The 26,303-nt window shown below is 50.3% G+C and overlaps 2 protein-coding genes across 2 annotated transcripts; both read left to right on the forward strand.

The window, feature by feature from the left end:
- Nucleotides 1–606: 606 nt before the first annotated feature.
- On the forward strand, nucleotides 607–6,246 carry GFER (growth factor, augmenter of liver regeneration). The gene is made up of 3 exons (XM_078856221.1): nucleotides 607–804; nucleotides 2,379–2,617; nucleotides 4,109–6,246. Exons 1-3 carry the CDS (start codon nucleotides 607–609, stop codon nucleotides 4,269–4,271), a joined length of 600 nt encoding a protein of 199 aa, XP_078712347.1. The 3' UTR covers nucleotides 4,272–6,246.
- Nucleotides 6,247–9,916: 3,670 nt separating this feature from the next.
- Nucleotides 9,917–25,837, forward strand: LOC144932726 (lipopolysaccharide-induced tumor necrosis factor-alpha factor-like). The gene is made up of 5 exons (XM_078857113.1): nucleotides 9,917–10,181; nucleotides 18,487–18,573; nucleotides 20,055–20,285; nucleotides 21,361–21,583; nucleotides 22,858–25,837. Exons 2-5 carry the CDS (start codon nucleotides 18,522–18,524, stop codon nucleotides 22,961–22,963), a joined length of 612 nt encoding a protein of 203 aa, XP_078713239.1. The 5' UTR covers nucleotides 9,917–10,181; nucleotides 18,487–18,521; the 3' UTR covers nucleotides 22,964–25,837.
- Nucleotides 25,838–26,303: the final 466 nt, after the last annotated feature.

The raw sequence follows: 26,303 nt of genomic DNA on the forward strand, positions 1-26,303 counted from the left end.
AAGACAACCCATTCTACCTAATTAAATATACTTTTTAATAAATGTTTTCTCCTACAACATCAGAGTGCAGCGCCACATTAAATACGCACTACAATGACAACAGTTTAAAGCGATTTGAAGCATGTTTTATTTTCAAAATGGAAATATGGTTTTGGGGGGGGCAGAGCTTTGTGACGTCATATTTGAGGGGGGGTCTGACTTTTTGTGACGCCATGTGACGAGGGGGGGGTGGTCAAAAATCGTCAAAAATCGCGTGACGTAATTTATGGACGGCCCCTAATAAAATTTGTATTTATTTATTCCCCCACCTATGATGGCCGACAGGTGACTTCGATTATTGTTATGACGTCACAGACTATGTGAGCGGCGGGGGTGGGGGCGGGGCGGCGGGGGCGGGGGTGGGGGCGGAGCGGCGGAGGTGGGGGCGGGGCGGCGGGGGTGGGGGCGGAGCGGCGGGGGTGGGGGCGGGGCGGCGGGGGCGGGGCGGCGGGGGTGGGGGCGGAGCGGCGGAGGTGGGGGCGGGGCGGCGGGGGTGGGGGCGGAGCGGCGGGGGTGGGGGAGAGGGGGGGGCTCCTCTATTTCCCAAGCTGCCCCGCGCCACCAGTCATGGCTGCGCCCAGTGAGAAGGAGACCACGCTGGCACCGGGTTTGGGATTGGGGTCAATTCCGGGGTCTGGGTCAGTGTCCGGGTCACTGCCCGGGTCACTGCCCGGGTCAAGCTCAGCGGCCAAGGCCCCAGGAGCTCCCAAGCCGTGCCGGGCGTGCACAGACTTCACGTCATGGATGAAGGCGCAGAGGAAGGAGGTGCGTGGGTGAATTGAGTAACCGTTGTGAAGGCGGGTCTCTATTTGAACATGATAAGAATGTAATTTAACCATTGCTGCCGTGGTTTATATTGATCCGTTATTATAAGCATGGCGTTTACATATTGTGGCCGTGGTCCTTATATAACTACTATAAACATGTCCTTTAGATATTTTGCAGTGGTCTTTAGCTGGTATAATCATGTACTTCATTAACCAGTGTTACAGCGGTCTTCGTTTAACCATTACAGTATAAACACGTACTTTAACCATTTTATAGTGTTCTTAAATTGGCTATTATAAGCTTGTCTTTTGGTTAACCATTGTTGCGCTCGTCGTCATTTAACAATTATAAGGAGGGTTTTATTTCGGTCACGTTGTTTCGAGGTAACCAAACCGGAGCACGTTACTGCACCCGGCAAAGCACATCCAGTATATCTCTCGCTGCAGAGGTTTCCAGGCACGACCCACCTCCAGTCTATCAGGGAAACAAAACATTCCGTGAGAAATAAAGCCCTATTTATCGGTTGTCATCCTCCATATCCATTAAACCATGACAGTATTATAATCACATCCTTTAACAAAGGTTAAAGCTGCAAAGTAGGCCATTTGACAGTACCGTCCATTGAGATTAATTTGACAATTCCGTACATTTAATCATACATCATCCAATTCACAGTTTTTAAATTAACGGAGCCCTGTTAGGAATCATTGTCGTATACTATACTTTAAGCAGATTGTGCCCCATTAGGATTTCGTTGGTAGTTGTGAACACCATCGACCATGGTCTATTCGCTGCTGTGTTAAGGCCTTCCCACGCCGTCGCTATCCTTCGCTGCCCGACAAGGCGCTGAAAATGTTACACTGGGGTTGGTCAGTGTTCTTAACTAATTTTCGGAGTGGGGGGAAGGGGGCACTTTCGCCGGTAAGACATCGGTGTGAGGGCCGCCACACCGCCTTCACGTTTGTCTAATGTCGGGGGCCGCACTCAAGGCCACCAGAGGCCACCGGTCGCCCGCGGACCTTGCAATGAAGAACACTGGGGTAGGATCTTCTTGGTTCTTTCGGTAAAGTCACGTAGAAGAGAAATAATAAAATAATACAAAAAAATAAGACAGCCCTGTTCTTCACCTGAGGACGGCTGCTTGCGTTGTGGCCGAAACGTCGTGAGAATTGTATTTTATTATGTTTTCTTTGTATTATTTTATTATTTCTCTTCTACGTGACTTTACCGAAAGAACCAAGAAGATGAATCCCTGCAGTCACGAAAGCTTTAACTCGAAATTTAACACTGGGGTAGGACATGTGTGCGTGATGATTGGGAAGCCAGTTACCGAGACGGGCATTGGAGTGATCTCCACGAATCTGGCGACCAAGATGAAGATGTAAGAGCAGATGGTGGAGATACTGTTCCAGCAAATCCTGGAAGGTCGCATGTCAAACTGTGCAGCAGCTGCGGGATTTCTGGAAAGAAGGTATCAACGACTTTGCCCATGATGACACATCGATCCTGATCATCGTTACATGCTTGTTTCGTCACCTTCGCTCTTCTCGCGTTTTCCTCGATACGAGCAGAAGGGGGCGGCAGCGGGCAGCGCTGCGACCGAGGTGGCAGAGCAGCGCAGAGCGGCCGCGGTCGAGTGCCCCGTGGACCGGGAGGAGCTGGGTCGCAGCACGTGGACCTTCCTGCACACCATGGCCGCCTACTACCCCGAGCAGCCGAGCACGCAGCAGCGTCGCGACATGGGGGAGATGGTGCGGCTGTTCTCACGCTTCTACCCGTGCGAGGATTGCGCCACGGACATGCGAGAAAGGTGAATCCCCCGTGGGGACTTTGTTGTGGTTCCCCCTGCAAAGCCGTGTGGCTCCGTGTATCTTCAAGTGCTCTCTTCTCCCTGTGCCACCACGTGTATCAATGCGTCTGGTTGGGTCTTCCTGTGTGATTGTGTGTCACGTGTCTCCATGCGCCGCAGTGTGTTGTCATTGTGTCTCCTTGCACCTGCGTGTGATGCCCGTTGCCTCCATGTGTCCACACGTGCCGTCTTTGTTGTCACACTTGACTTCATTGTCATTGTGCCACATCGGGCCTGTGTCTCTATTACCTTGTTGTGCTTCCTCATGTCTCGGTGTATCTTTGATACCTGCCTGTGTCGCTGCTGTGTAGTGTCTCCACAGCAGTATACCTTTGTTTATATAAACAGCCGTTAATACACTGCTGGCTCTAATTCTAGATTTGAAGTTTTTGTGACTGCAAGGGACCATACTCTTTGTTTTTTTCGGTAAAGTCACGTAGGTAAAACATACAATTAAATTAAATTCAATCACGACGTTTCGGAGGCAACAAGCTTCCGTCTTCAGATGGTACAGTCACAGCAAAATTACTGTATCAAGTGGAGAGAACTCTTAAGAGACACGAGACTATATACAGGTTAAAGGGGGGGGAGGAGCCAGGATGGGCGGGGGGGGAGGAGCCAGGATGGGCCGTGGGGGAGGGTTAAGTTAAGCCTCCTTTTGTTATGCTGCAGGGGGTTAGGGGAAGGCGCTGTGTGTAGGCGATGGTAAGTGGTTAAAAAACGGCATACAACTAAACAAGAGGAAGTATTTAAGCTGACAAACGGGTTGCCTTGAGTATACTGCAGTAAACTATAAGGCTGCTAAAGTTTAACTTGGGTTTAACTTGGTTAAAAAATGGGGCTAATCAAGCTGGGAATAGAAAACTGGAAGAAATATGAATGGCTGTATAGCAGAAACACTGCTGGCTGTGACAGCCTTTCCCAATTTGTGTCAGTCATGAGGATTGTTGGACCTTGCCATGCTGGACCGTGCCAGGTTTGAAGTGCTATGAACCCACTCTACACGAACCACTCCACCATTTACACGTACCACCACAAATCTCCCTGTGCTCAGCTGTGCTTCCCTTTGGCTGCGTGTTTTTCCATTCCTCCTTGTTGCCCACAGCAGGGATGTCCGTACAAGCCACCAACCTTACCTCCTCCCAAAGCATCTCATTTATAGGCATGGCTCATTATGGCCATTGCTACCACCACCAACTACCAATAGCCACCATTTGCCAATGCTGCACTGCGACTATTGTATGTATGTTGAACTTCTTTCGCAGCATACGTAGCCAACCTGTGCTGATCGGTGGTGCAGGGGAAGGACAACGAACTAAACACAAAAAGCAGTTCTTAAGAAATTTGTTTTCAATCTAGATTTGAAAGTGCATGGCCGCAGTGGCTTCCTAATATTTGAATGAAAGTGTTAAATTTTCATCATGTGTGTGTCTGTGTGTTGCTGCTGCGCAGGATTGAGATGCGGCCACCGGACACGAGCAGCCGCCGCGGTCTATCACAGTGGATGTGCGGCCTGCACAACGACGTGAACCGCAGACTCGGAAAGCCCCAGTTCGACTGCAGCCGCGTGGACGAGCGCTGGAAGGATGGGTGGAGCGATGGTTCCTGTGACTGAGCGATGGAACACGTAGATCGCCCACCCTCATTTCCACCAACCCCCCATGACCCTTGACTCAAACCCACGATTTAATACTCTTATTACTATGACTCTAATCCTTTGTGATGCCAATCCATGATTACTGATTTTTTGACTTCTACAGGTGTGTGGCTCAGCGCACTTTGATATTGAACGTTGAAATATAAAAGTAAATGTTACAATGCAACAGCACTATGCAATTGAGTAAAGTGTGATTTGATGTTATTTATAATTTTCAATATTTATAGAAAAAAATTACTGGTTCCGTTTGCAACTTTCGCAAATTTAGGTTGAAGGATTTGAACTTTTATGCGGGAGGAAATTGGAGTGTCCAATTTTGTTGGAATACACGTGCATATAAGGGGATAACATTGACGCACTACAATAAAGGTAACCCGTCTGAAACCTTAATGTAGTGTGCAAGTTATTTTAGAGACCAGCACAGTTCATCTTTACGGCCTTGTATATTAAACCGGTAGGAACACAGGTTCCACACTGCCCGCCAGGGATTATTTGTCTGTCGTGCACGAATGCGCTGTCCAACCAAGTTCCTACCTGCCCACTCCGAAGGAACGTGTTGCTTAAATTGCCTGTCCATAAGAGTCCTGACTGCAAAACATCTCTGTCTTTTCATAAGTACTCGCTAACAGAACTTGCCCCAATAACCATCTTAGGCTATACAGGAGATCTTTAAAAACATGCCAGGTGGCACCTCGGTTATCCCATAACGCACAAGTCTCTCTCAGCTGCTAGTGAGCCTTTGAACCTCCACATGGCCTCAAAGTGCACCTCGCCTGGCATGAGCGCTGGAATGACATCACCACCTCTTAGTGTGGCGATTGGCAGTTGAATGCATGTGTCCGCCCTGATAGAAAACGCGCCAATGATGAAGAGGCTGTTGCCACGCTCAAATTACTTGGTGAATTCACCTCCACCCGTTATCTCACCTGAAGACTTGAAAACATTGGGTTGAACTTTGTCGACCTGAAACTGGAGCAAAGTAATGCCCCAACAATGCAGTTGGAATAGTCGGCGATCGTGCCGTGGGTACGGTGTGAACTCCGCACGTGAATTTCCTTGTGGTGTTCCTACGTTGGTATCTGCAGTGGTATTTTAAGCGAGCAATGTCGTGCCTGTGGTCTCGTGATAAAGTTGGCATGTGTGTGTGTATGTATGTGTGCGTGGGTAGCGGTAGTGGAGCGGTTTGCCACCCAAGTTCGATTTCTGCTCAATGCCAACATCGGTGACTAATATCTGAACCGGTCCTGGGCCTCCCCGAGGTTGACTAGGCCTCAAATGACTACCTACTGCGGTGTGTAAATATCGCCACTGGGGAGACAGGCGGTCGGACGTGGTGCTGGCCACCCACCCCCATGCGTACCGTGCCAGCATTCATAGTGTGCTCACAAAGCACTTGCTCCAACAATCTGTTGAGGCTACATGCGGGATATTTGTGTTTGCGTGAGGAGCGGTGGTGCGAGTGTGGCTTCCCGAGTTCAATTCTCGCTCACGGCCAACAACAGCGAACCGGTCTTGGGCCTCCCCTAGGTCGACCCAGTCTCAAATGAGTATCTGGTGCAGTGTGTAAATATTGCTACGAGCGAGGCAAAGGTGGCCAGGCGTAGTTCTAGCCACCCCCAACCCCCTTTTCTGCTGTTCCTGCCTTAATAGGTGCTCGCTAACAGCAGTTTTTGCCCTCAAGGCGTTTGCGCGTGTATCGCTGAATATTTCGTAAACAATTGGTGACGCATTTTATTGTAATCCGTCACCGACCTTCTGCACGTGTTACGTAGAATAAGGAGGGGAGTCGTGTGATGACAATAAAAGAGGTTGTATTTTAATTGTGTGTTGAGTTATTTGCGTGGTTGGGCCCAACTCTCCCCTACCTTCGACGGCGTAGACATTTTCCGGAGCTCAGTCCACGGACAATTTCAGATTCAATCAAGCCCCCGGTCGCACCATTATGAGTTGTTTAAATTATTTCATGACAGATGTGTGTTTAAGCCACTTACGCGCCTCATGTGCCTGATGATTAACAATGTAATAAATAAAAGCCCCAGGTGACTTGGGGCTTGAGTTGATTCAGTGGCGAGTTGTGTTGTCGAAAGATGTTCGTAGTACCTCGTTTGCAAAATTACGCCGCTGCTCGACATTAAAATAAAACGTGGCGCGTAAAATGGAAGCGTTTTCGTCGAAATAATTTGAAATTTTGTTGGTGTTCTTTGACACGTTGTCAAGGGGGCATCATCCAACTCGTAGCTTTGGCCACCACTGGGTTGGTTGGTTGGTTGGTTTGGGGGGGGGGTTCAAGGCACCCCCTGCCCCCCACGCTCGTTACGCAACGGGACTCGGTTGACTTCAGTCCGTGGGCTCGCGTGAAGGCGGCCGCCGCGATCACATGGACGAGTGGGTGTCGAAGTGCTTCTTGGAATCGGGACACTCGTGGTGAACATCTTGGCAGGAGGGGATGGAACAGCGGGGTCTAGCAGAAGAGCCACGGCCTTGCGCGGGGAGAAAGAGAGCACAGAATCGGAATACGAATGTTGATTTTTAAATCCTTTATATTAAGTTCGCTTGCTTGCTTGCGTGCTTGCGTGCTTGCTTGCTTACGACCGTGCAAATTTTTCGGTCGTTTTTTAACCCACTTCCCGTGATCCAATGGAGCTGACATTTTGCACACAGACTCGTTGTGCGAGACAATACATGTTCGTGAAAAATGTTTTCAAAAATTTTACACTGTTTAGGGAAAACAAATTAAATATTTAATTACCAATTGCTTAATACTGGCAGACAATCATCTGACCCATAGGTGGCAGCCATCTCAAGCCAGAGGACGAGAAGACTCTAGCCGCCACGCATATAAAGGATTTATAGTGAAAAACTTTGTTTTTACGGGTTATACTTATTTCTGGACGAATCCGACGAGGAAGTGAAATTTCAGCAAGAGGCTGATTGATCGCCAGCCAGTCGCGAAGATGGACTCGCAAACGTTGCTCGCAAAGACGTGCGCCGGATTCGGTGCAACAGCGTTCTCAGACAGGCTTGGCTCGTTGCCACTGTGTTCCCTGACCCCTCGTTGATTTTTTTTGTTTGGTTTAAAGCTGACCCGACCAAGCGTGGTTCTGGGAGAAATAAATGTACGAATAAGGAACGGCAATTTTGTTTCAGCCAATCCTGCGTTTTGTGAGGTATCCTGACTAGCTAAGTAACGGCAAACGAATAAAAAATTAACCCGTAAAAACAAAGTTTTTCACTATAAATCCTTTATATGCATGGCGGCTAGAGTCCTCTCGTCATCTGGCTTGAGATGGCTGCCACCTATGGGTCAGATGATTGCCTGCCACCATTAAGCAATTGGTAATTAAATATAATTATTTTTTTCCTAAAAAGTGTAATATTTTGGAAAAAAATGTTCACGAAAATAAATTGTCATGCACAACGAGTCTGTGTGCAAAATGTCAGCTCGATTGGATCACTGGAAGTGGGTTAAAAAACGACCGAAATATTTGCATGGTCGTAAGCGCGCAAGCAAGCAAGCAAGTGAACTTAATATAAAGGATTTTAAAAAAATAACACGGAATTCGTTCGCTCTCGCTGGTTACTCTCGGAAGCTGCGTAGTTTACCATCAAGGAGTTAAGAAATGTCTATTTTTACATACAGGGTGTTTCAAAACGATGGACCCGATTTGAAATCGCTATATCTCTGCAACCACGAACCGCCCATGAATTAAACTCTTACCACTTGAAAGTTCGGGGCGTAGAGTTTCAAATGATGACCGCGAAATGCCTCTCCCAGCGCACAAACAGCCCCTAGCCTCAGTCATTCGCAAGACGGTGATCTCGCAACACACAAGGGGCGTTTTGCGTTCTGCAGTTCAGCAAGACTGCATCCGTAATTGCGGTGCAACGTGCGTTTCAACGGCGTTTTGGCATTGAGCCCGCCAATGTCAAAGAGCATTCGTCATTGGTACGGACGATTTGAGGAAACAGGCTGTTTATGTAAGGGGAAGAGCACAGGGCGACCACACACCTCAGAGGAAAACGGGAGAAGAGAGTCGTTTGGGACGAATCCAACTATCGTCTCGATGTTGTCCGTACAGCACGTGGAGGGCACATAGAGCATTTATAAAATGGTTAGTAAAACTTGCTAACTCATTAAACCGTTCGTAACTTTTTGTGTAAATGTAACATGTTGCCATCGTGAAATATACTGCTTTGAAATTGGGTCAATCGTTTTCAAACACCCTCCATATACAGAGAGTCGCAGGTTATCACCGCGTAGATTTTACACATTTTATTTAATCGCAGTTATTTTGTTAGAAGAACCGATGGAAAGTTGGTCGGACGCTCGACATTCGCAACGAAAGCACTTCGGCCACGCATCGTTCCAACTTTAATCGGGATGGAAATTAAAAAAAACCAAACATGTTGCGAAACAACGGCGTGTGTTGGGTGGCACGGCCGACTCGTGGCGCGTGACAATTTCACAACGTTTACATGAATCACCTCGCGTACCAACATCCTGGGACATTGCAAAGTATTCCCATCCCTCCCCCACCCAGGGGGGGGGTGGGGTCCGCGTACCCCGACCCACCCAGGAGGGGGGGGGGGTCCGCATACCCCCACCCTGACTCACCCAGGGGGGGGGGTCTGCGTCCCCCCACCCCGACCCACCCAGCCCCCCGGTTGAGAGCCGCCGATTGCTGCCCACAACAGCGGCATGCGGCTGCCTCTTGCCAACCCCTGCGGGTTCGTGACGCAGCAGTGGGGGGTGGAGTGAGGGAGGGGTGAGGGGAGGTTGGAGTGAGGGGGGGGGGTGGAGTGAGGGGGGGGTGGAGTGAGGGGGGGGAGTGAGGGGGGGGGTGGAGTGAGGGAGGGGTGAGGGGAGGTTGGAGTGAGGGGGGGGTGGAGTGAGGGGGGGGTGGAGTGAGGGGGGGGGTGGAGTGAGGGAGGGGTGAGGGGAGGTTGGAGTGAGGGGGGGTGGAGTGAGGGGGGGGTGGAGTGAGGGGGGGGTGGAGTGAGGGGGGGGGTGGAGTGAGGGGGGGTGGAGTGAGGGGGGGGTGGAGTGAGGGGGGGGGTGGAGTGAGGGGGGGGTGGAGTGAGGGGGGGGTGGAGTGAGGGGGGGGTGGAGTGAGGGGGGGGTGGAGTGAGGGGGGGGTGGAGTGAGGGGGGGGTGGAGTGAGGGGGGGGTGGAGTGAGGGGGGGGTGGAGTGAGGGGGGGGTGGAGTGAGGGGGGGGGTGGAGTGAGGGGGGGGTGGAGTGAGGGGGGGGTGGAGTGAGGGGGGGGTGGAGTGAGGGGGGGGTGGAGTGAGGGGGGGGTGGAGTGAGGGGGGGGTGGAGTGAGGGGGGGGTGGAGTGAGGGGGGGGTGGAGTGAGGGGGGGGTGGAGTGAGGGGGGGGTGGAGTGAGGGGGGGGTGGAGTGAGGGGGGGGTGGAGTGAGGGGGGGGTGGAGTGAGGGGGGGGTGGAGTGAGGGGGGGGTGGAGTGAGGGGGGGGTGGAGTGAGGGGGGGGTGGAGTGAGGGGGGGGTGGAGTGAGGGGGGGGTGGAGTGAGGGGGGGGTGGAGTGAGGGGGGGGTGGAGTGAGGGGGGGGTGGAGTGAGGGGGGGGTGGAGTGAGGGGGGGGTGGAGTGAGCGGCGGGTCCCGCGACGGTCGCTGCAGCGCTCCGAGTTTCGCGTCTCTCCTCTTCACGTCTCGGCCTCTGGTCTTGAGTCGTGTGCTGTCCGGGAAGCAACTTCTCTGTCGGTCTCTCCTCTCTCTCCCGCTGTTGTTGTCGTCGCTGTTGTTGTTGCAGCGGCGACGGCGGCGGCGGCGTATCGAGTTGCGTAATTCGTTCCGTTCGCCAGACGTAGACTTTGCCTCCATCTTCACGCAACACCGTGAGCCAACAGGTACGTGCGTCTGCTGTGTGGCGCCGGCTACTTCGACAGCCTTTGTGTTTCAATGCGCCTAGGGAGTTCGGGCGTGTTGTTGTTGTTTACTCGACCATACTTCACCTCGCTGGGTCGGTGCGGGGTGGTGAATGCGAGCGAGTAACTTTGGTCAAGAACATCCATAGTTGTACTGTACTTGTGTTCCCACGTGCTATCCCCCCCCCACCCATCGCCTCCTTCACCAACCCGCACTGACCGTCGTGGTGAAGTATGGTCAAACTAAAATAACCGGCGTGGTTGGGTGGGGCTCTCATCCAGTAGTGGATTAACCAACAACAACAACTTTTTAAAGTTGATCGCGAGCTTCTTGGTAGAGGCTTTTGTGCGGTATTCAGAGCGCGTTTCGCTGTAAGCAACCCCCCCCCCTCATTTGTTTATTTGGTTTAATCAGATCTTGCGATGTTCGTAATCTCGGGAAAACACCCGATGCTATTGCCGTGTCGGTATAGGTAGCGTGTTAAGGGGATTAGTAGTTTGACTCGTGACTTGCGTGTGGAAAATGTTAAAAAAACGAGTCACAAACACGAACGCGCAACGATATGCCTCGTGTTTATTTATTTATTATATATCATAGCACCCTTTTTATAGCGCACCTTTGCTCGAGGTCTACCACGTCAGTCGTCAACGAATCGTCAAACACAACGTAACAAAGATAAAGATCCCCCATATAACCTTAACAGACTGTAGGGGCAAGTGCTGTTAGCGAGCACCTATGAAGACACGACATAACACACACACACGTAGGCCGCAGGTCAACGCGAATAGTTTCTCGGGCCTGGGTAGTCATCCAGCAGTGGAGTGCCACGTGGAAGCACCACAAGACCGTAGGTAAATCTTCACGGTGCACGTTACTAACGCGCGAAATGTGCATCACCGGTAACCGCTAATGCACATTTTTTGCCACGCATTGAGGAATTCCCCAGCAGGTGAATATACAAGTTTGAGCTTTTTTCGACTCAAGATACGAAATGAGCTTCCGTTACGAGCCACACATTTGTGTGTGTGTTTGCGCGTTACTGTACACTTAAACCACCCGTCAACATATCCCACTGCGCCGTGTATTATGCACTCGGGTTCCACTCGAAATTTCACTTTATCTTTCAGCCTAAAAGCCTCCTTATTTTACCTGTCAGTCTCGAGAATCCACCGTGAGTTGACGGACAGCAACCTCCGTGTGTAACCGGTTTAACAATTCACGACATCATGGGACCTCCTTTGCCAGTAGCAAGATATGCTAATAGGTTTTTCCCCCTTTTCTGGCCACAAAACAGGTGTTATAAGATGTTAAAACACCAAACTGAAACCTTTTACGAGGAATCATGTCTGTCTTAACCACAATGCTTGTGGTCAGAACGCAAACCAATAAATACTCTGATAATATATGCCAGAGGTGGGACAAAGTCATTGTTATGCAAGTCCAAGTCGAGTCGCAAGTCATCAAATTCATGACTCGAGTCTGACTCGAGTCCAAGTCACATGACTCGAGTCCACATCTCATAGGTGGGACAAAGTCATTGTTATGCAAGTCCAAGTCGAGTCGCAAGTCATCAAATTCATGACTCGAGTCTGACTCGAGTCCAAGTCACATGACTCGAGTCCACACCTCTGATATATGCATTGTCCTTGAAACTGATTGGTCCACACCAGAGACGGCTTTCTTTTGAGCCTCGTCTCAAACGGTGTTAGACCAGAGGACGCCAAAGGCGATGTATAGGTCGTAGTGCAGTATAGGCACGGGGGCACTGGAAACTTTGCCATATGATCCTTATGGCGGTACCCCGGGGTACCAAATAATACTAAATGGCCGAGGCAATTCAATATATTTTTTCTGGGACACTATTTTTTCCAGGGGCGTACTTAACTCCGCGACTGGGGTACCAGTCAATTCGACATCAGTGCCACTCCGCGATGTGGAAAACGCAGCGAGGACGATGATTGCGCTGAAAGCCTGAACGCTCGCGGTACGCACCGTAGTGGTGCATCGTGAGTACAGCTCGTCCAGATGAGTCGATTGCCGCATCGCCGACCATCAACAGACTAACAGTGACTGCATCACGGACATTATGCGAGAGCCGGGGTACTATGGTACCCTGGGGCACCGCCATTAGGTTAATATGCTGCACAAGAATATTATTGTGTGTCACCCTAATTTACAGAACACATGGAGCTCGAGGCACCGCAGTGGGGAAACGTTCCTCGTTAATAAATACATTCATGAAATCTCCGTTTCCAACAGCATATCTTTGTGGCTTTGTCATTCAACAATCAAGGTGATGGTTTGTTATTTGCCGGGGGGCTTTGTCTCGCGACCTCGGTGACCTTTTCGAGTGGGACAGCAGCACATCGGTTGGGCCACAGCTGTGGCGCTTGGCGGTCAGAGCTCTTGTTGGTTCCCAGGGGCTTTGGCCCCACGAAGGAGCTTCCATGGGCACTTTGAACGGTTGGAGGAGCGAGCGAGGCCGAGCTTTTCCCCATCGTTTTACTTAGTGGAGATTGCAATGACTTCCAGCAGGGCGGGCGTCCTTATCTTTGGTCACAGGTTATGTCTTATGTGATAAACTCTCTCAATCGTTGTTTCATCTTCCTGGTTTACCAGCGTGGCCCACGCCTTTCCTATTCCGCTCTCAGGATGTTGTGTTCGGTTTTTTTTGTTGCGTCATATGTCAGATATTTTTTTAATGAAATCTATTGACGTTTTGAGCTTTTCCTCCAGCTTCTACAAATGTGGGCTTCGGTTTCTTTTTTTCGTAGCCTGGCCAAGTGTGGGCCTTACGAGATTTCAAACTCAACGACGGTTATGAGCGGTCTAAAGTCGTCCAATGTACCCCACCGCTTACCGCCCTTGCCTCGAATCATTTGCGGGGCAATTCGCGGCTTCCCCATTGTTTGGCCCTTTTGGAGAGGAAGCGTGAAGTCGTCGTCCGGGTTGTAGTCCGTTTACCATCGGACTGGGTAAAATGTGCCCAGCTGTCTGTGGTCATATAAATAAGCAATGTTTCTTGAGCCCCCCCTGCCCCCCCCCCCCCATTGTGTGCGTGTGGTGGCGATTGAAGTCACCCGCCCACGTGTGTGGTAGCCACGTGAGTGACTCCTGGCAGAAGTGATGATGTCCAATTTAGTATTCGGGTGGTCCAGACGTCTCGTCACGCCAAAATAACGTACCCCCTCACTTTTTTGTTCAATTTGCATATTAATTTCTGTTTTAAATAAACCTTACTTAAAAAATGTAGGTCACAAGACATCTGGACCAGCCTGAACATTGATGGCCGTTAACGTGACCATCTGTCACGGTTACACCGTCGATGCGTCATCGCCGGCGACGGTGGATTTGAGGGCCCTTGGCCCGTGTTTAGGGTGGTGGATGGGCGCCACGAGGGTGCTGTGTGGCCGTTCAGTTTCGTGACTTTGCCATCCGAGAGCTGTCCTCCCACGTACGGCCTCCTGTAATGTGACGACCTCCATCTTAACCCTCCTCCCCCCCCTCCTCAGGCTTTCTATCTGGCCGGGAAGCCAAATCATTGACGTCTTGAGTTCACTCGAATACCTCGTTCGAGTAATTCATGGCTCCTTAGCAGGGGTTCTATTTTTATTTCGGCTTTTAGCACTCTACTGGGGTCATATCTGGATTCAAATTAACGACGTCCATTTCACGTCGATGATGGTATTGCGTTTCACGGAACACGAGACCCTGTGACAGGACACAAAGCAGCCACCACCACCACAATGCAGGTCACAAACAAAGCCTCTCTTCTTGTTTTCTCGCACTGCTCCAACCTGGAATTCCCGCCTATCGTCTGTGTCGGTTCAAGCAAACGAGTTCACCCTCATCCGTTACAACTTAAGGCAGTGCTGTCTGATGCTGGCCACTTGGCGTTTTGGGCCTGTGCTCGGCAACCGTGATATAAACACTCCACTGTAGTGTACAATCACACACGCACAACAAGCATTAGGAGACTGTTTGGGCAAGAGCTGTTAGCAAAGTAGCACCTATGAAGGCCGGCACGGCACGGCACACTTGGGGGTGGGTGGCCAGCACCACACCTGTCTCCTTACTGGCGACGTTTGCACATCGCACCAGGTACTCATTTTAAAACGGAATGGACCTAGAGGAGGTCCAGGATCGGTTCAGATATCCGTCACTTGGCGTTGGTCGCCGTGAGCAGGAATCGAACTCGGGTAGCCGGGTTCGTAGCGCAGCGTGCCAACCACTGCACCACCGCTCCCCACAAACAACAACAAACACGCAAATGTTTTTTTACCCTTTTATCTGGCAACAAAACTGACACCATTTTTACAAGGAGTCATGTTTGTATAGACCACAATACCTGCAGTCGAAATGCAAACAAAAAAATAATGATCATATTTTGCTTACTGGCAAAAAGGAGGTTCCAATGGTGGAACAAACACACAGCCTGCGACGTTTCAGCAAGTTGCCCTTCTTCATAACATACGGGTGAAAAAGGGCATATTGCCCGAAACGTCGACTATTACGTATGGTTAAGCCATGTTTGTTTGTTGAAGTATGGAGTTAGCCTGATAACTTTAATTTAAATTGTCTTATGGTTGTTATTGTTTGACATGCATCCCACTGGGATTTTTCCGCACAGCGTTGATATACGGTGCTTTTTTTCCGGAAGATTTTGCTGGTTTTTCCTGGATGTTTCTGCTGCGCGTCGTCACTCTAAGATGTTCTTTGTTCATGTTTTTGTTTGTTGCGGTTGCACCCGAGTCAAGAGCCGCATGGCTCACAGGGCTATACTTAATAAATGAAACTAAACTAAAACTTAAAAAAACTAAATTAAACTAAATTACGTCTTTTTCACTCGCGTTGAGTTGTGGCTCATTGTACTTGTGCATCACTGCCAGCGCAGATAATAATAAATTGTTTAAAAATCTGAGCGCACACAGCCGTGCTGTTTAGTAGAGTCCCAGAGTCCACGCGTGGGTCGCTGGGCCATGTACGTCACTGTTTTACGTAAGCTCGATTGTAATGCGACAATTCGTAGTCATTTGTGGGGGGTGGGGGGTCAACTTGAGCTAAATTTATGCAAGGCAACGCTACCACACCCAGGGACTACTGGCCCGACAACTTTAGTCGTGATGCGTTTGGGGTTGGGCATTTGGGGGGGGGGGGTTGGCATTTGTATAGTCAAACTAGCAGAAGTACCCGGCGTTGCCCGGGTGAAAAATATATTTCTTAATAACCTTACATATATACACAGATGGGCTGCTACCCCTGCCCCCCCCAGCCACGATCTCCTTGGCCGCTGTGCAGTAATATGTACGGCCTATAGTGTGGTGGGGTGTCGAGGCCTAGTACCGTGCAGAGCCTCCGGCCTCGCCTAAATTGCCCACTCGGCTGAGGCTGGGTACTGGGGCCGTTACCCCCCCCCCGCGCTACAATAATACTGTCTAATCGCTATAATTTTATTATCTACCGACCCTATAATAGTAATTGCACACATTGGGGTGGGGGGGGGAGTGAAGAGGACGTGAAACTTTGATGAATTTACCTCAGAGTCGCGTGTTAATGCATGCGCATATTTTTAACGGGAATTAAAAATGGCGTCCACCCCGCAGCGAATGCGTCGCTACCCGTTGCCAGGGGCAACCGCCGTGGAAAACCAAACGGACCAATCGTGTCTCGCAAATCCCTCACATTTCGTCCAATGAAACTGCGTATGGTCCGGCGACACACAGACACACACACAGACAGACAGACAGATTTGCGATTTTATATATATAGATTCACCTGGGGAGAAAAGGGTAACTCTTCAGTTAAGATCTCGGAGAATCGTGGGTCGGCAACGCACGACATTTAGAATACAATGGGAAATGAGTGCTTCTCTTCCTGTCTGTGTGCGGGGAAGCGGTAGTGTAGCGGTTAGCGCACTGCGCTACGGACCCGGTGACTTAGAGTTCGATTTCCGCTCATTGGCCAACAGCAGTGATGATTATCTAAACCGGTCCTGGCCCTCCCCTAGGTCGACTCAGCCTCAAATGAGTACCTGGTGCGGTGTGTAAACCTCGCCACTGGGGAGACAAAGGCGGTGTAGCGGTTAGCGCACTGCGCTACGGACCCGGTGACTTAGAGTTCGATTTCCGCTCATTGGCCAACAGCAGTGATGATTATCTGAACCGGTCCTGGCCCTCCCCTAGGTCGACTCAGCCTCAAATGAGTACGTGGTGCGGTGTGTAAACCTCGCCACTGGGGAGAAAAAGGCGGTCAGGCGTGGTGCTGACCACCGGACCCCCTCGTGTGCCGTGCCGGCCTTCACAGGTGCTCCCTAACAGCACTTGCCCCAACAGTCTTGTGAAGATTATACGTGGGATCTTTGTCTTTGTATCTCCTGCTTGTAGTGGGGAGCCATAGCGTAGTTGAGTTGATTCTCGCTCGCGGGTAAATCGCTCCTCTTCATAGCACAAGGAGTAGTAAGTAGATTTGCCACTATTTTATCGGTTTTAGCGTCATACTTTTCCGGGAACGAGTTAATGAATATCTGATGCCATATTTTGATTCAGCGGTCATCAAAACTTCCAGGTATTAAATTCTGTAGTCCTAGGATATAACATGAAAAAAATAACCAGTTCTTCCCAGCAATCTTGGGAGACAACCATCTTTCATTTTCGTTTCGGGAATTAATAAACCTGATTTCAATTTCGGATTTGGCATCCGTGAAACCCCACGGATGCAACCTTTCATAGACCCAGGGTCACAAATGATAACGTTCTAAAGAATTGACCCGCAACATTGGGGCGGGTAAACATTTCTAAATAAACATTTTCTCTTTTGCCAAAACTCATCATTCTGGCCCTGTTAGAACGTGCCATACTATTCTGTACTCTGGTATTGTACGGGTGCATAAAAAACCCCATAAGTGCTTTGTATTGCAATTTGCATGTGTTACTTCTGGTCACTGCCCTCTGTTAAAAATACATGTTTATATTTGACAAAATATTTGCTATGCCTCGGTATGTTGGAGCGCTGAGGCGCAAGCGGCAGATCTGGCTCTGCCAGCTTCCAGTTGGAGGAGGGGGGGGATACACTGTCCCTTCATTGTGTCAACAAAGACAGAAATGGGATGACTTGTGGGTTAGTGAGCCTTTCCCTTCAGTACACAAAAGGTGCGGTCTTCCACTTACAGAGGAATCTCGCTGCCGAAACAAAGTGGCCCAGGGAAGTTTTTGAGAGATGTGTTTTCGCTGTGTTGCTCGTGTTCTCCAATGTGACGCTAATTCATATTTCGGCTTACGCGTCATATGATTTTTTGCGTTGTATGAGTGTCCGTATATTTCAAGGGTGTAGTAATGGCAGTTCGACAGCATTGACTCTAGCAAGCCTGACTCTGCTGACAGGTCCAGAGATTTGCTTTTCCTGAACCAACGCTGCGGACATTATGCACTCCCAGAAGCCCATGGGGCCCGATGGGTTTTGTGTAAAAATATATTTATAATATACGTTTATATTTAATACTGTGGAGAGACAGATTTATGAAAAAGACCTATTGCCCGCTTCTTGTTTGGATGCTTGTGTGCTCCTCGACGATGCTCACGATTGCTTCGCGTTGTGCGGAACTTGACCGAGTGTTGCCTTACCCTGTGTGTGTGTGTGCATGCGTGAGTTTAGTTCAAGGTATCCTGGGTTTCCTCCCACATTGCCAAACACCCATGAATGGAATCGGCTTAATGTTATAATGCACCCTCCTAAACAGTCTTGAGTCTCGGTCAGCCTTGCCTGCTAAATTAAGGGGAATTATTATTCGTCTCCAGGGCACTCTATATTACTGAAAGTTAATCAGATCTGGAGACATCCAAGACGTGGCTTTTAGGGGTGGCTCATGATGGCTATGTCGGAGAGCTGAGCCCGCACATTTTGAGGATACCTCGGTTCAAATCCTATGTGCATTATGTGACAGCCTAGGCACTTTGAAGCACATTGGGGCCACTTTAGGCCAGGTTGGGACCGTGCGTTGGGACCACTTGAAGATTTTTGGAACTCAGGTGTGGTTTTGTAGAACCAGGTGTGATGAATCGGGACGGCGTAGGACCACGTGGGACGAGGTTGAGCTGTGCGGACCCATTATCAAGCTGACGCCTATTATGGGATAAGAATTTAACAAAAACCAAAAAATATCCATAGACAAGTCACAAACACACTTGCTGTACTGCCTTATCGCCTAGCGGGTTGGGGCAGTTTCGCAGCACATGACGATATCTGAGTGACCTATTTGCTAACCCCTGCTGCTGTTTGTTTTCTATACAGAGCGCACATACCTCGTCTGTTATTGAGCAGCAAGTATGAATCTGCCTCCTCCAGACCAGTTTGGAAATGACTTCAACAAGGCTCCAGGTGAGTTTCACCCCCACCCCCACTCCTCTGCACCCCCCTCCCACTGGCCCCACCTGGAGTTGTCCAGTCTCGAGTGCCACGTGCAGGTGGATAGAAGGGAAATGTTAGAATCAAAATCTTGATTTATCCTTCAGAAATCCAATGAGTTATGAAGCTTTTTTTTCACAGATGTAAAGTTAACCAAGTTGTAGATTGTTTTGTTATGCTTTCACCTGTAATGCTCAGAGGAAATGCGTTGTGGTTTTGCGTACAGTGTTGATTTTCGCGTTCAACGGGATCCCACGGTTTTTATGGAGTGCTCTTACCAATAACATCCTGGAACTCGGCAGGTTTTGCTTAACAAGCCTGACTGCTGATGAGACCCAGAAAATGCGAAACCTGCTGCTGCATGATATTGGTCTGGAAATACAATAAATAGGCTGGTGGACTAAAACATATTTTATTCATTTATTTAACCGCGGAAAGACACAATGGAATTGCGCTCACATAGGCTTTCATCTGTGGTCGATTTGTCCCGATAGTTGTGCGTCCCACGCTATTTAACGTGTGAGCTTTGTGGCTTCGTTATTGATTTAAAATGGAATTTAAAGCAACATTCAAATGCGTCTGTTGAACTAAAGGGCAGCAAAACCGCAGTGATGTCACCGCAGTGCTATGGCGACGTGCTGAAAGTCACGGTGGCATTAATCGTAGCTGGCAACCTTCAGCCGAAGGTGGAAATTCCACATTCTGATGTTTTTTTAAAATTATTTTTGAGGATGGCCCTACTTAACCCAAGAAAGCCTCACGAAGTCTCACAAACAATAAAAAAAAAATGGTCCTTCCAACTTTTCACAGTAGGGGGGGGGGGGAGTGCGATGGTTGCGGTGTACAATTATGATTCAAAAGTTTTCCAGTAACCTTTTTCAAATATGACAAACTTGGACGCCGACACCAGCGCACAATGTCCTTGCTTTTGCAAATAACTTCGGAATCTTTGGCGTCCACTTTAAAGCAGATGGCCCGCAATTTTTAATGTTAATAGGCCCCCCGCAGTATTAAATCTGAGCGTCCTCCGGAATTCGAAATTGCAACTGGTGCAACAATCGGTGAACACGCTTTGCACATGACAACAAGTTGACTTCCCACAGAGCGAGCTGCCTTGACCTTACCATAAACATCGAAGGGATGATGATTACGATGATAATAATAATAAAACTCATCCTGCCCGGATTGTGAGTGAACTTTCCAACCTGCCCTGCTGTAGAATGCAATGTTTATCATGTGATGGTCAAAGTAACTTAAATGCACTTGAGAGCTAAGGTTTAATTACAGGCGGCTGCTGCTGCTGCCTGGATACGAACCCACGATCTCAGTTGTGCCGGCTCGGCGATTTGACCTCTGAAGCCACCCAGTCCGCGGCCACCTCGGTTGGGAAGGTGTTCGTAGAAATTCCTAAGGCGGTCAAACTGGGTCGCTGAGCAGTTTCCGTTGCGTCCCAGGTGGAGCGCCGATGGGGTGGGAGAACCCGGGGCCGCATGGGTATGCCCAGCCGCCCAGTTACCTCCAGCAGGGCCCGAGCTGCCCTCAGGCACCGCCACCGCCGTATGACTTCCCCAGGCAGCAACTGCCTGGACACCCGGGCTACCCAGGCCACCCAAGCTACGCGGGACCATTGATGGGGCCCAACCCTGAAGCGGCATACCCACCGGGCCCTCGGGAACCACCAGGAGGTGAGCTGTGTGGCCCGGCCGTTGTTCCCCGCAGTGACGTTTTATTTTATTCGTGAAAGTGATGTATGTGAATAATAACACTGGTCAACACACTTTTTCTGGCATAAGGTATTCCAACGGTCTTGGGGTGCTGATTCCAAATCTGGCATCAATTTTTGTCTATCACGCCAGGTTTTTGAGATATCAAATATTTCATTTTAATAAAAACTGGAGAAGAAAAATATTTAATAAATGTGGAATCTACATAAAATGATATTATAAACACATTATCCTAAAAATACAGCACCATATTTTAACACTAAAGCAGTCACTGACTCGCAACAACTTGCAATCATAAGTGACAGAGTTAATTTCGGGTAAAATCAATGAAAATGGGGTATGCCGATAGCATAAAAGGAGATGTGATAGAGCAAATCTGAGATCAGATTTGGAATCAGCACCCTGAAATTAGTCTAGAACAGCTGCAAAAGTCCAGGCCATAAAAAAAATGTTATTTTTGTTGACCAGTGTAATGTAGCCACTTTTCAGTTTACCACGCTCTTGAGTTTTGTTTGGGAGGGGGAGGGGTTCTCTCCCTCCCAAACCTGTACCCGTACCCGGCCGCACCAGGGTCGCAAACGGGTACCCATACCCGTACCCGGCCGGGTACGGGCAGCCGGGTATCGGGTAGGGTACGGGTATCGGGTACCTGATTGCGACCTCTGGTGTGTATGTGGTCTTCTTCATGAGCGTGCGTGGTGGCGAAGCGGTCGTTTTAACGTGCACTTGCACTGCAGAAGTGGGGAGTGGTAGTGCAGCGCGCTAACCGCTGAACAACGAACCCCCGGCAACCCTGATTCGATTCCCGCTCGCGGTTGCCAACACCAGTGATGATTATCTAAACTGGTCTTGTTCCTCCCCTAGGTCGACTCGGTGTGTAAACATCACCACAGTAGAGACAAAGGTGGTCGGGCGTGGTGCTGGCCACCCACCCTCCTCATCCCCTGCCTTCATTAGGCGCTCGCAAACAGCACTTGCCCCCAACAGGTGTGTCAAGGCTACTACTATTCTTTGTCCTTGCGTGATTTTGTTGCAGCAAACGCCGGGCAGCCGCTGCCGCCCCAGTCGATGCAGCCGCAGGGCTACTTGATGGTGCCCAACGTGACGGTGGTGCAGCAGCCCCTGCGCACGCCAGACCCCGTGGCCGTCACGTGCCCGTCGTGCCAACAGCCGGTGGTCACCAAGACGAGCACCTACCCGGGCCTGCTCGCCTGGCTCATCGTGGGCGGGTTGTTCCTTGCCGGCCTGGTGCTGCTGATGTGAGTCGTCATGCGTCGCCTCTGTGTGTGCGCGTGCCTGTGTATGCGACGCTCGCACACATCTTGCGGAACGCCAGGTGGTTAAAATGCAGCGGGGGGGGGAGCATCTGCTAGTCGGCTCAGGCAGTCAACCCGTGGCACCTGGGTCCGTCCCGTGACCTCTTGCCAGCGAGCCTTCGACGGCGATTCTCCGTGTGAAACAAAATCAAATATTGGGACCCCACCTGACCGATTGCCCCATCCCCTGAGCTGATGATCTAGTTCGATCGGGACTCGAACACGTGTCGCAGGGTTCGTAGCGCGCTGACCACGGCGCCACGGCTCTCCACTTGGCACATGCGTGCTGATCGCTCGCTCTGCTGGCTCATAGAAGGTACTGTGGGTTTCTCCCATGATGCTGAGCAATTTGAAGATGTGCACGGTCATGTTGTCATAGTTATCTGTGGGAATTGAGTAATTAAATCGGACCGTATGTATATAAATAAATAATGGGTAGAGCGGTAGTGCGGTGGTTAGCACATTGCTATCAGCGTCAGATTCCCGGCCATTGCTAACATCAGTGACAGGAAATATCAGAACAGGGATAGGTAGCTGAAGCATTTTGTAACAAATATCACGACACAACATTCATACAAAATGAAACCATTTGATATCATACAAATTGTATTGCATTCGTGTGATATTCTTTAACTTGCCGAGCAGTGGCACGGTTTGTTTTTACTCTGCCCTTGGCCTGCCCTCCCTGTATCCACCACCTTTCTCGCCCACCACCCACTCCCTCAACAACCCACCACTCGCCCACCCACTCCCTCACCCACCCCCTCACCCACCCACCCACTCCCTCACCCACCACCTCGCCCACCCACCCACTCCTTCACCAACCCACTCTCCCACCCACCCACTCGCCCACCCACCCACTCTGTCACCAACCCACCCACTCCCTCAATAACCCACCACTCGCCCATCCACTCTCCCACCCACCCACTTCCTCACCCACCACCTCGCCCACCCACCCACTCCTTCACCAACCAACTCTCCCACCCACCCATTCGCCCACCCACCCACCCACTCCCTCACCAACCCACCCACTCCCTCAACAACCCACCACTCGCCCACCCACCCACTCTCCCACCCACTCGCCCACCCACCCGCCCACTCCCTCACCAACCCACCACTCACCCACCCACCCACTCACCCACCCACCCACTCACCCACCTGCCTCTCCCCACCACCTTTCTCGCCTTAACTTCCGCCTCTTTTCTCCCCACCACCAGACCGCTGCTCTTCTGCTTCGTCCCGCTGTGCATCCCCTCCTGCCACGACGTCCGCCACCGGTGCCCCAACTGCAAGGCCAACATCTACACCTACACGCGCATGTGATCGCCACTGCCGCCGCCTTCTCGCGGAAGGAAACCCGGACGGCGGGTTTGGCCCAAGGCTCGTCCGTGTAAAAAAAGAAAAATCGCACTCTTCGGCACGATTTCTACAGAGAGCATATCTCACCCTTGAGAGTTGTTGGTTCAAACTGGCGATTTCGCACCGGTGATCGATTATAAAACTTCGAATTGCACGCAAACGACGTTGTATCTGTCACTGCAAGCTTCGTGGCTGCACCAGTCAGATACACGTGGCATCTTTTAGATCTGCCAATAGCACTGGATTTTTGTGTGCGCTCAGGTGCACGTGTGTGTGTATGAATGTGTGGTCATCTGAAGGCAATTACTATGTTTGCTTATGCAGGAATACCTCGCCGAGGCTCATGACTCGTTTACAGAGGGTCCTACCAAGTTTTCGCGGTAGAGGGCGATGATTGTCATGTATATTTCAACAGAATACTTTGCGGTGTAATTTTTATTTTATTTTTGGTCCATGACACCAGCACACAAATGCAAATGACGTCAAGGCATCTACTCTTGCGAATTACGTCAGCGCATCTTTAACAACGTTCATTGTGAAGCAGACGGTGCGTATGTTTGCAATAAGAAAATGCCCGCAGTGATAACCAGGCCTAAAAAAAGGTGTTTGAAAGTCGGATTAAACTGTTCGTCACTGCTGCTGTTGTTGAAGGCGAACGATATGGCAATCTATTCCTCTCGACGAGCTCTACACGATGCGCTAATCAAAGTTTCAAAGTTTTATTTCTTCTGCGCATTTGTCCTCGCTGCGCTTGGACGACATGGCAACAGAATGATCCACGCCAGACGGGTCGCGGCGTTTATGTGCGCGGTGGGACGGAGTCGCCAAAAATAAATTAATTAATTACGATTTTGACTTCCGTTTATTCGTGACCCCGGGGTCCCGCCATAAGGTTCATATGGTGATCACTTCGTGATGTGATGTCACTTCCGGCAACCGTGCATCCTTGTGATGTCATATCCTGTTGCGGTGCTTTCCCATGACGGAATGTGGGTGACCAGAGGTGGTGGGGGGTGGTCGAACAGGATATGACATCACAGCCATCGGTGATTGGCCAGTCCTCTGTATCGCCACGCGGTCGCTAGAAAACGGCAGCATGTGACGCTGCACAGCAGCAGTGAGGGAATGGCCTCGGTGACGACGTTCTGCTTCAAACTTTGTTGCGATTGTGTGAACCTTACGTGGTCCACACGCGAGCCACCAGGACCGATTCACAATTCAAAACGTTCCATTTACCGCTGGCGGCTGCCCAGCCGAAGACCTCTTTGCAGGGAATTGTTTACGGCGGGGTACCGTCGCCTGTAAAAGCAGGCGATGAAGTCGGTCCACTACAATGTCCATTAGCTCGTGGTTGCGTGAGTGTGTGACACAAAGCACCTGTGTAACGTCTGAACATTTGTTTTTTTTCCACAGTTGCACGTGAAAAAGGTCACAATGTGTTTTTTTGTTGCACAGCCAGGCTGAATAATGTGGGTACGCATGCAGTTTTGGATGGCGTGCCAGCCTTCCTTTTTATATTTACCAACCAAGAGTTTCTTTTTAAAGGTGATTCTTTGCACACACACACAGGTTCCTCCCTCGCTCTACGTGGGTTCGGTTTGCGCGATTTTGCGCTGCTTAATGCGGCTAACCGATTTATACCCAAAATTCGTAATAGCACGCGGTTTTAATTTACTTGCACGCGGCTATGCGGTCGGACGTGGGGGGCTACATTGTTTGTGTACTGCGTGCACTACACGGCAGGCAGCTGTCCCGCACACAGATAGACACACATATATATATACAGAGAAACAACATTGTGTGTTCACTGTGTGTGCTACCCGTGCTCTTTCGCTTGACGTGCCTCTGTTACAGCTGCCGCCGCAGATCGAGGAGAAACCTGTGTTGTTGTCGAGGTGTTTTTTGGGGGGGAATTTCTGATGCCTCCGCCACCTGGTGATATAATCAAAATGTAGTTTGCCTAATGCATCGGAAGTGTTCAAAGATATACATACATGGCAGCGTGAACACAGTTATACGGAGGTTAGCTTTCCAAGTCTGAATGGACTGATGGTGGTAGGGGGGTAAGTGCTGTTTGAGGCCAGCACCACACCTGGGCTCCCTTTGCCTCCACGATTCTTGATGTTGATACACAACAAGCATTCATTTTAGACCGGTTAAACCCACATGAGATCTATATTAAAATCAGTTGCCAAAACGCTACTGGTAGAGGGAGGGGGGGAGGGGGAGAGAGAGGTGGAGGGCGGTGACATGGTGGAGCCTAAGCTGCTTATTGTTGCAGATTGCAGAGGTTTGCGGTTCAATACCCTGGCCACCCTGGTTAATACTGCGTTTGTATCGGCCATAAAATACAACTGCGTTTCGTCCACATCGCAGTGGACATTAAAAGGTCCCGTGACGTTCTCAGAAAGATGGTGCGGCCATGCAAGCGCCACGGGTTAAAAATCGGCCAAATTTGAATGGTTAAATAATCAACATTTGGAATGACCAATCGTAACATCGCCCTCCACTGACAAGACTCGTGCCCGCTTGCAGGCCAATGCTGCGTCGCCACCGGCTTCACAGGGACAGCCGTGAATCACGGCGTCCCCTCGGCTAAAAGACGATAACTGCAGCTGCACATTGCGACGATCGATTTGAGATGTGATGCGAGGCGCTCCGAGATGAAGGGGGCATTCCAGCGCCCACTCACTGCAAATCCTTACTCCTCCGTGTTGTACGCGACAATTGGACCACACTCGGGCAGATGGGGGGGCAGAGTGCATTTGGACACATTTACTGCCGCTCGCATGTTTCACAACATATGAAAAGAACACAATAAATTTTCGTTTTTTCGCTTTCCGACAGTGGCGTTTGTTTGTCCGGACGATCTAGAATCGCACGTGAACTGCGGGACACGCGTGGCTGCGTTGTGGGGAGTCGGTGAAAGGGAGGCAACATCTCTTCTTGTACCCTGCGTGCATCTGCGCCGATTTCTTTTTCAATCTCCCCTTTAATTCTCACACTTCGTCTCCCCTCCAACTGCACCGGCTTCCCGTTAATTCCACGACCGCTGCATTTTAAAATGCCTTCACTATAGTCTTTAAAATCTCTTCGTGTGTTCTTGCCCCGCCCCTCCCACCTCATCTCGCCTCTCTCATTTCCTTCCATGCCCCCCCCTCCTCCTCCTCTCGTCCTCTTCGTTCCAAATCCTCTCTCGGTCTCTTTCTGTCCCTAATTCTACCTGTGCCCAGTCCCGTTTACGCGCCCACTCCCTCCTTGCAACCCCTCCGTTTGAATAAACTTACTCTGCACATTAAGCAGC

This window comes from Lampetra fluviatilis, chromosome 5 (assembly GCF_964198595.1).
Source record: "Lampetra fluviatilis chromosome 5, kcLamFluv1.1, whole genome shotgun sequence".
Lineage (NCBI taxonomy): Eukaryota > Metazoa > Chordata > Hyperoartia > Petromyzontiformes > Petromyzontidae > Lampetra > Lampetra fluviatilis.